At 43.5% G+C, this 10,556-nt stretch overlaps 1 protein-coding gene across 1 annotated transcript in view; it reads left to right on the top strand.

Annotated features, from left to right (window-relative positions):
• The window catches only part of DNER (delta/notch like EGF repeat containing), a 326,985-nt gene that overhangs the window by 171,363 nt on the left and 145,066 nt on the right, over positions 1–10,556 (top strand). Inside the window, exon 6 of the mRNA XM_017895295.1 lies at positions 7,892–8,037. Within this exon, the coding sequence (XP_017750784.1) occupies positions 7,892–8,037 (146 nt within the window). The remainder of the gene's footprint in view (positions 1–7,891; positions 8,038–10,556) is intronic.

Raw genomic sequence — 10,556 nt, forward strand, 5'->3', positions numbered from 1 at the left:
CCTCCCCTCCCCTCCCCTCCCCTCCCCTTCTCTTCCCTTCCTTTTCTTTTCGTTTCTCAGGGTCTCACTCTGTCAGACTGGAGTGCAATGGCACAATCAAAGCTCACTGCAGTCTCCCCTTCCTGTGCTCAAGTGATCCTCCTGAGTAGCTGGGGCTATAGGTGTGTGTACCACCATGCCCAGCTAATTTTATTTATTTATTTATTTATTTATTTATTTATTTGTTTGTTTATTTATTTTGAGACAGAGTCTTACTCCATCACCCAGGCTGGGGTGAAGTGGCACGATCTCATCTCACTGCAACCGCCTCCCAGGTTCAAGCGATTCTTGTGCCTCAGCCTCCCAAGTGGCTGGCATTACAGGCACATGCCATGATGCCCTGCTAATTTTTGTATTTTTAGTAGAGATGGGGTTTTACCATGTTGGCCAGGCTGGGCTCGAACTTCTGCCCTCAAGTGATCTGCCCACCTCAGACTCCCAAAGTCCTGGGATTATAGGCATGAACCATCATGCTAGGCCATTGTAAAATTTTTTTCTAGGGACAAGGTTTCACTATGTTGTCCAGGCTGGTCTTGAACTCCTAAGCTCAAGTGATCCTTCAGTCTCAGCATCCCAAAGTGCTAGGACTACAGGTGTGAGCCGCCATGCCTGGCTGGATTGAACTAGGACTACAGGTGTGAGCCACCATGCCTGGCTGGATTGAACTAGGACTACAGGTGTGAGCCACCATGCCTGGCTGAATTGAACTTCTTACTGCTTTTTTGAATCCATCTTCTGCCTGTTAAAAACATTCCTGACACTGATGTAGGACTTCGCAGATATTCTGTCTCCAGATGCTCCCTGGGACATTAAGTGCAGGGTGACTATATTGTCCCATTGCCTGGGAGAGTCTCACTTTATACCTGTGTCCAGGCATAATTATAAAAAGTTGTATTTTGAAAGCCGTCTTAGTGTTGAAGATAAATTCTATGGTCAGCATACTTGGGTTATTATTCCTACTCAACACATTTCCAGCACCTTGTCTTAGCACGTTTTATGAGTAATGCAGGAATGTTTCTCCTAGATAATTGAGGTGTTGATCATACGTTGTTCATTTACATGCCAGGCTGGCTAAACTCATAGCTATGTCTTCCTCTGTCCCAAGGAGAATCAGGGTAAATGTTGTTTCCCAAAGCCTCAGTGATGGGATTTGAGGGATCCCACAGGCCTGAGACAAACCCTAGACAATTATGAACAGAGTTGTTACTGTTTGCAGTTTTCTATTTTCTCAACCAGTATAGGGCCCACAGGAGAAACTGGCATACACACTAGAGATTGAAGTGTGGAGGAACCTGTGGCTTTTCACAAGGTGTTTGCCTGGGGAACCTATGTCACTTAGGAACCCACCTGCACTGGCATGGCAGCCAACATGGGCAGGCCGGACATGTCAGGTCCTCACTCAGCATGGTTACTCGGGTTCTTACTTGATGGATTCCCTTCACCAATTGGTTTGTTCCATTTTGGGTCTTATCCCTGTCCTTTGTCTTGTCCTCACTGCTCCCCTGTGTTCCTCTGCCTAACACTCATGAGATGACATCTTCGCAGGGCTTCCTTCTCTCTATGTATGAGTGCCTCTGATTTCCTGACTTTGAAAAGGAGACACTTGTCTCCTAATTCTGCATAGAATGTGGGGAACTGGCTTAGCTTTAACAAGGCTTGACTGAATGCCCAGAAAATACACAAGTACAACGCAGAGCTCAATTGACCACAGTTACTAGAAGCAGTTCTGAGAGCTAGAGGACCTCATCAGATTTGTGCCAACCCACTGGCACCAAAGGGATCTCCAGGAATCATTGCAACTCAGATTCCCATTCAGAAGGAACAGATTTCTTTTGCTCCTCAATTCAAAGCCTGCTTTATTTTTTGCCCTAGGATGGCCCCTGTTCAGCATGGTAGATGGTGGGTATCTACTCTTCCTCACCTCTAGCATGCGATGGCCCGGATGAGGTAACCCTGGTGGTTCTTCATGCATTGGTGCATTTCCAAAGCACTTGGCCACAGCAATTGATTTCATCCAGGTGGCCTTGTCACAAGCCCGAAACAATAGCTTTTTATAGTCCTTTGGCCAGATGAAGGAGAAGGTGGGGTCTTGCTCCTCTCCTCCCATAGTCCAGACCTGGCTTTTTGAAGCTCCAAAGCCACACAAAACAGTATAGGCAGATGATGGTATGGATCCCAATTTAAGAGAACCCCAGTTGTATTCGTCAGTTTTCACACTGCTACAAAGACATACGCAAGACTGGGTAATTTGTAAAGGAAAGAGGTTTAACTGACTCACAGTTCGGCAGGGATTGGGAGACCTCAGGAAACTTACAATCATAGTGGAAGGGAAGCAAACATGTCCTTCTTCACATGGTGGCAGCAAGTAGAAGTGCTGAGAAAAATGGGGAAAAGCCCCTTATAAAACCATCAGATCTCAGGAGAACTCACTCACTATCAGGAGAACAGCATGAGGGTAACTGCTTCCATGATTAAATTACCTCCCACTGCATCCCTTCCACCACATGTGGGGCTTATGCGAACAACAATTCACCATGAAATTTGGGTGGGGACACAGCCAAACCATAGCACCACCCTCCAGATTTCTTTCATAGGAAGCAGATGGTTCTACAGATTTAATATTATTGGATCTCAGCCTGAAACACCTGCCTGTAGGTTAAGTCCATCCTTCAGGACTTCAGGACTGCCTCAAGGACCATGTGCATTCTTCCTGAATCATGGCTGCAAGGTTCACTGGGCTTCCAGAGTGGTCCCTCAAGCATGCGCTGCCTGTCCCATAGACACTCCTGCTTTTACCCTGGAAGGTAGAGGCTCTTCACAGCCTTCTGAAAGGTAGATCCATTCTTCTCAGTAACCTTCATTGTATGACTTCATTGTATGACTGTACTTTAAATTATGTGTATATATTCCACACATCTATATTACATTTCATAAAATACACACTGCATGTATTCATATATACATACTTTTATTTATTTATTTATCTATTTATTTATTTATTTATTTATTTATTTATTTATGAGATGGAGTCTCACTCTGTAGCCCAGGCTGGAGTGCAGTGGTGCAGTCTCCATTCACTGCAACCTCCGCCTCCCGGGTTCAAGTGATTCTCCTGCCTCAGCCTCCCGAGTAGTTGGGATTACAGGCACCTGCCACCATGCCCGGCTAATTTTTTGTACTTTTAGTAGAGATGGGGTTTCACTATGTTGGCCAGGCTAGTCTTGAGCTCCTGACCTCGTGATCCGCCTGCGTCTGCCTCCCAAAGTGCTGGGATTACAGGCATGAGCTACCACACCCTTCCTTATTTATGTTTTTTGGATTTGCCTAGGTGCAGTGGCATGATTTTGGCTCACTGCAACCTCTGCCTCCTGGGTTCAAGTGATTCTCCTGCCTCAGCCTCCCAGGTAGCTGGGATTACAGGTGCTCACCATCACGCCTGGCTAATTTTTGTATTTTTAATAGGGATGGGGTTTCACCATGTCGGCCAGGCTGGTCTTGAACTCCTACCTCAGGTGATCCACCTGCCTCTGCCTCCCAAAGTGCTGGGATTACAGGCGTGAGCCACTGTGCCCGGCCTATATATACTTACTTAATGTAGGCACTTCCTATTGTTTTTAGAGGCTCAATCTGTTTTCAGAAGGGTTTTTAGTCATCGTAGGTATTTGTGGTATCATTTTTATATCTTCTCCCAAAGATATAAAACAAACAGAAAAGACAAACAGAAATAGCTGAGAGGCCGTGAGAGAAGTCTTACATTTATGAAAACTTTGAAAAGAAGTATGAGAAAGGAAACAATGTAGGAAGTCTATTTTGACTTTTTAAGCCAAATTTCTCAACATACCATTCTCTTTAAAAGTATGATGAGCGAACCTGACTGTGTCAAGTAGTACTTTGAGTAAACCTGTGAAAACAGGCTTTAGGAGTGTGCAACACCTTATTGTGCAAGGACTTCCACACTGAGAACATTGAAAATATTTGGGAAGTTTTGCTAATTTGTTGCCAATAGAAGCAGCATGTTTTCAAGTGACCGTTAGTTAATGAGGCGATGCGAGATACCATGCAAACGAGGTGAATCAACATGGGCTCTGTTTCTAGCCAGTTAGTTATTACTTCTTAATGCAATATACTTATTTATTTATTTATTTTTTGAGACTGAGTCTCGTTCTGTCACCAGACTGGAGTGCAGTGGCACAATCTTGGCTCACTGCAACCTCTGCCTCCTGGGTTCAAGCGATTCCCCTGCCTCAGCCTCCCGAGTAGCTGGGACTACAGTCACACACCACCATGCCTGGCTAATTTTTTTCTATTTCATTAGAGATAGAGTTTCTCCATGTTGGCCAGGATGGTCTCGATCTGCTGACCTCATGATCTGCCTGCCTTGGCCTCCTAAAATGCTGCAATTACAGGCATGAGCCACTGCGCCTGGCCAATGAAATGTACTTATAAGAACAAATGGTGAGGAAACGTCTAGAGAAGGTGACCACAAAGTCATTTTGGGACTGTGTATTCTAGATTTCAGGATACTAATATTTTCTTAACCTGTCAAAGCCTGTTTGAAGTTGTGATGCCTGAACTATGATAATCTAAATAAAAAATTTGGTTACACAATATTTAAGATATGCATAAAATTGGCTGGGCATGGTGGCTCATGCCTGTACTCCCAGCACTTTGGGACGCCAAGGTGGGAGGATCACTTGAGGCCAGGAGTTTGAGAACAGCCTGGCCAACATGGTGAAACCCCGTCTCTACCAAAACTACAAAAATCAGCCGGGTGTGGTGAAACGTATATGTAATCCCAGCGACTTGGGAGGCTGGGGCACGAGGATTGCTTGAACCTGGGAGGCAGAGATTGCAGTGAACCAAGCTTATGCTGCTGCACTCCAGCCTGGGCCACAGAGTGAGACTTTGTCTCAGAAAAAAAAAAAAAAGCGTAGAACTATGGGAAATGAGTATAAGATTCATTGTATATAAATGATATAAAAATGTTGCAAAATTTGCTCTTATTTTATTTTTTTTTTTTTTTATTATTATTATTATATATTATATTATTATTATTATTTTGAGACAGAGTCTTGCTCTGTCACCCAGACTGGAGTACAGTGGCATGATCTTGGCTCACTGCAACCTCTGCCACCCAGGTTCAAGCGATTCTTCTGCCTCAGCCTCTCAAGTAGCTGGGACTACAGGCGCACACCATCATGCCTGGCTAATTTTTGTATTTTTAGTAGAGACGGAGTTTCACCATATTGGCCAGGCTGGTCTTGAACTCCTGACCTCATGATCCACTTGCCTCTGCCTCCCAAAGTCCTGGGATTACAGGCATCAGCCACCATGCCTGGCCTATATTATTAAGAAAGAAATAAAATATTATAGGCTGGCTGTGGTGGCTCATGCCTGTAGTCCCAGCACTTTGGGAGGCCAAGACACGCAGATCACTTGAGGTCAGAAGTTCAAGACCAGTCTGGCCAACATGGTAATACCCTGCCTCAATACAGAAATTATCCAGGTGTGATGGCAGGTACCTGTAATCTCAGTTACTTGGCAGGCTGAGGCAGGAGGATCACATGAACTCGGGAGTTGGAGGTTGCGGTGAGCTGAGGTTGTACCACTGCACTCCAGCCAGGGCAACAGAGTGAGACTCTGTCTAAAAATAAAATAAAATAACAGTATGGAAATGAATATAAGATTTTTTTTGGCACACAGGATTGAGTGTTTTGTGATATGTGCTCTATGTATTATTAATAAAGAAATAAAATATATAGGTGGTCAGAAGCTCCGTCTTCCTGGCTACCCCCATTTCCCCCTATCCTTTTCCTGAGTTTGATGTGTTTCTTTCCATGCATCTTGGTATACTTTTACTGTGTGTATACATATGTGTAACAGCGTTTCTTAATGCTTCATAGATTTCAATATTTATATAAGTATAAATAACGTTGAGAAAAAAGCAGTTTGCTAAAAGAATTCTTCATACATTCTGACAGCTGAGTATTTGCTGGTTTTATGCATTATAAATTTCATTTTCAAGCCTGTGTCTTGTCTACTGTCTTTTTCTATGGTAGCTATGTACATATAATTTAAAGTTGGGTAAAGTTAAATTGATTATTCTTTATGGTTATTATTTTGCATCTTGTTTAATAAATCCCCTGCCTTCAGATCAATGAAATGGCCCCCTATATTTTCCACTTGAAGTTTTAAAGTTTTTTTGTTGGTTTGTTTGTTATTTACGTTTTTTTTTTTTTTTATTTAAGTTCTGGGTTACATGTGCAGAACGTGCAGTTTTGTTACATAGGTATACACATGCCCTGGTGGTTTGCTGCACCCATCAACCCATCACCTACATTAGGTATTTCTCCTAATGCTATCCCTCCCCAGTCCCCCACCCTGTGTGTGTGATGGTCCCCTCCCTGTGTCCATGTGTCCTCATTGTTCAACTCTCACTTATGAGTCAGAATATGTGGTGTTTGGTTTTTGATCTTGTGATAGTTTGCTGAGAATGGTGGTTTCCAGCTTCGTTCATGTCCCTGCAAAGGACATGAACTCATCCTTTTTTATGGCTGCCTAGTATTCAATATGTGCCACATTTTCTTAATCCAGTCTATCATTGATGGACATTTGGGTTGGTTCCAAGTCTTTGCTATTGTGAATAGTGCCGCTGTGAAGGTTTTTAGTTCGCATTTAGCTCTTCAAGGCATCTAGATTTACTTTTGTATAGTGTGAGGTGTGAGGGACCCAAACCCTATTCTTTTTCCTGATAATGGAACCCATTTCAGTTGCCTTAGAATCAATTCTTTTCTCTCTCTTTTCCCCACTAGTAGTCCCCTTGGTCTTACAAATGTTTTGTTGTAGAACTATCTATGAATGTGGCTTTGTAATGATGAGGCTTTTTAACTTTTACTCTTGACAGAGCTGAGGAAACCTTTTTTTATCATATTCATGAATTTCGATATTTTGTTTTAAAATTAAAAATTAGATACAAATGAATGTTCATATGAGAAAAAAATGCTCACTTAGTGAAAATAATCATTGATGCAAAAATACTTAAAATATTTATTTCTCCCAGTTAGAGGCTATATGTATTCATCAATTTATTCCATATTTATTGCTGCCTAGTATGTATGAATAGCTGCTCTAAGACATGAAGATCATTCAGTGACAAATATGGTATGTCAATGATACTGCAATCCATATTCAACTATGATTAGTCCGAATTTATTAGATGGCTAAAACTGTATGGCTTAACTTGATACTGTGGAGTCAGATGGTGATCAAGTAACATGAATATCTTATCAATTATCAATAAATGCAACAGAGAATGTGTACCCATGCTGCATGCCCACTCCAAGAGGACTGAGACTAGGGCAGGTGATAACTGGGTGTGGCCTTTGAAGATTTCCAGCATTTGTGACTCCAAAGTAGCCAGGAGGAGGAGGAGGACTTGGGTAGTGCAGGTAAGCTGCTTCTTGGTAGAAGCCTGGGGTTCCAAAGCAGAGATTGAATTCTAAGATGCCAGTACAGGGATGGAAATGAGAGACAAAGCAGCCCTCCGAGGGCAAGGGCGGGAGCAAAGCGAAAGGATCCGAGGTGGTTGCTCAAGCGCCTGGTGCTGATTTTGCTTGGCCTTAGGTGTTTCTTGTGAGGCTTAGGAGGACCAGGCTGCCCTGAAGTCCTGAGGTCTCAGTGGATGGTGGTCGTGCACTTTATTCCCTTGCCTCACTGCGTTTTGTTTTGTCAGACTTGAGTGCTGCCTACACTAAATTCATAATCTGGTAGAAAAGCTGTTGGTAAAGCTTTCAACACACTGCCTTTAAAGAGGAGACACTTGACAATTTCCTTTTGCCTCATTTTCTTTTAGGTTTTGTGAATGATTCTGTGACTAAGTCTATTGTGGCTTTGCGCTTAACTCTGGTGGTGAAGGTCAGCACCTGCGTGCCGGGGGAGAGCCACACAAGTGACTTGGAATGTTCAGGAAAAGGAAAATGCACCACGAAGCCGTCAGAGGTAAGGGGATGCCTGGCAGCATGCAAATACATATATTTACCTGAATAAATACATAAGTATGTATGTGTTCTTACCCCTTTCATCCTTGCTCTCTCTCTCTCTCTCTCTCTCTCTCTCTCTCTCAAGCCAAGTTGAGATATACATTCCTTTTTTTTGGTTTTGAGATGGGGTCTCGCTCTGTTGCCCAGGCTGGAGTGCAGTGGTGTGATCTTGGCTTACTGCAACCTCTGGCTCCTGGGTTCAAGTGATTCTCCTGTCTCAGCCTCCCAAGTAGCTGGGACCACAGGCATGCACCACCATGCCCTGCTAATTTTTTTTATTCTTTGTAGAGACAGGGTTTCGCCATGTTGGCCTGGCTGGTCTGGAACTCCTGGCCTCAAGCCATCCCCCCGCCTTGGCCTCCCACAGTGCTGGGATTACAGGCATGAGCCGCTGTGCCCAGTCCAATAGATAAAATTTAACCATTACAAGATTCTGTCTATTTTTCTAATTCCTTGTTGCCTCCTTTCAACCCAATTAAATCCCTTGCTCATAAACTTAAGGGAGTAGTTTTAAAACTGAAATGGTGGTTGGACATAGGACATGAGTATTTAGAGACTTCAGGACTGAAGATTTCAGTTTGGGACTCATCTGAATGTGAATGGAATTAAAATCACTGGGATGGGGAGGGTGCACTTTGTACATTAGCAAGAGTGGAAAGGAAGAAAACAAGCGCATGTGCTAAAGAATCCCCCCAAATGTACGGCTTCAATTATATGTCAGTATGCAACATATAGATATTTAAATCTCCATGTGATTTTCAAAGTAATTGTAATAAATTTGTGTAGTGATAGATCCTCTTGCTTTGGTATAAAGTAGAGATTTTGTGAGAAGTAGCAGTCATTATATCCAGTAGTACAATCAAGAGAAATGGAAGAAAGAAAAGGTAAACGCAGTCATTCACTTACCCGTTTGGGGGACTGTTGCGTGCCAATGTGGTAATTTCCTCCTTAGGCTTTGCTTTTCCCTGGCTATAATAATAGAGTTACAGACTTCAGAGGAAAGTAAGAGAAGAAACCGAGAAGAGGCATGGACGAGATGACCCATTACCTTTGCTCTTTGAGGAGCTGGCATCAGAAACACTATGGGGACCCTGAGCCCTGTTCCGCTTTTTCTTCAGCAGATGTGGCCAGGGCATGGGGCAAGGCCCAAATACAGCTTCCTCCTCTGCCTCCTGTTTTCTGTTTCCAGGCAGCAGTTTGGGAGTCAGAAGAACAGAGGACCATAGCAGTCATTGAGGTCAACCTTCATCGGCATAGAACTCCTTTAAAACATACTTTCTTTTTTTTAACAGGGTCTTGCTGTGATACCCAGGCTGGAGTGCAATGGCGCGATCTTGGCTTACTGCAACCTCACCTTCTGGGTTTAAGCGATTCTCCTGCCTCAGCCTCCCAAGTAGCTGGGATTACAGGCATGTGGCACTATGTCCAGCGAATTTTTGTATTTTTAGCAGAGACAAGGTTTCACCATGTTGGCCAGGCTGGTCTCAAACTCCTGACCTCAAGTGATCTGCATGCCTCAGCCTCCCAAAGTGTTGGGTTTACAGGCGTGAGCCACTGCACCTGGCCTAGAGCTTCCTTAAAATATTTTGCAGGTGGACTCCAGGGTCCACCTGAAGATCTCTAACAAGGAAGACTTCATACCTTACAAGGGGGCCTATTCCAGTAGGGGACGTCTATTCCCCTCACCACTCGCTACATCCATCCCCAGCACCTTTTCTTTATTTTCCTTTCTAGTTATACACATATTTCTGTTGGAGTTAATGTTCAGTGGCAGTGGATTCCCAACCCCCAAAAGAGCATGGTTTGTTTGAGATTTTGAGGGTAGCACAGGTAGGTTTTCTTTGGTGATGCCTTCTTGTGGGAATGTCAGCACATTGGGTACTAGTGGACTTTGACAAGTGAGAGGAGGGGGACTGACAGAAAGAATATTGGCAGAAGCTTTCAAGTACTGTTCTTGTCATCTTGGAAAACCTGCGACTTCCTGTTAGCTGTAATATTGCAGCTACTTAAATATAGCATTTTCTGGCCAGGTGCAGTGGCTCACTCCTGTAATCCCAGCACTTTGGGAGGCTGAAGCTGGTGGATGACCTGAGGTCAGTAGTTCGAGACCAGCCTGGCCAACATGATGAAACCCTGTCTCTACTAAAAATACAAAAATCAGCCTGGTGTGGTGGTGGGTGCCTGTAATCCCAGCTACTCAGGAGGCGGCAGGAGAATTGCTTGAACACAGAAGGCGGAGGTTGCAGTGAGCCAAGATTGTGCCATTGCACTCCAGCCTGGGCAACAAGAGCTGAACTCTGAATCAAAAAAATATAAATAAATAAATAAAATATATAAATATATTTAATAAAAATAAAATAAATAACAGATATATAGCATTTTCCTGTAGGATATTCCTTGGAGGAGGCAGAATGTGGTCAGGAACCCAAAAGCGTAGTGAAAGTGATCATTTCTGCTAAATCTTTGAAGAAGAACACA

The sequence above is a fragment of the Rhinopithecus bieti genome, unplaced genomic scaffold, assembly GCF_001698545.2.
Source record: "Rhinopithecus bieti isolate Rb0 unplaced genomic scaffold, ASM169854v2 scaffold_24306, whole genome shotgun sequence".
Lineage (NCBI taxonomy): Eukaryota > Metazoa > Chordata > Mammalia > Primates > Cercopithecidae > Rhinopithecus > Rhinopithecus bieti.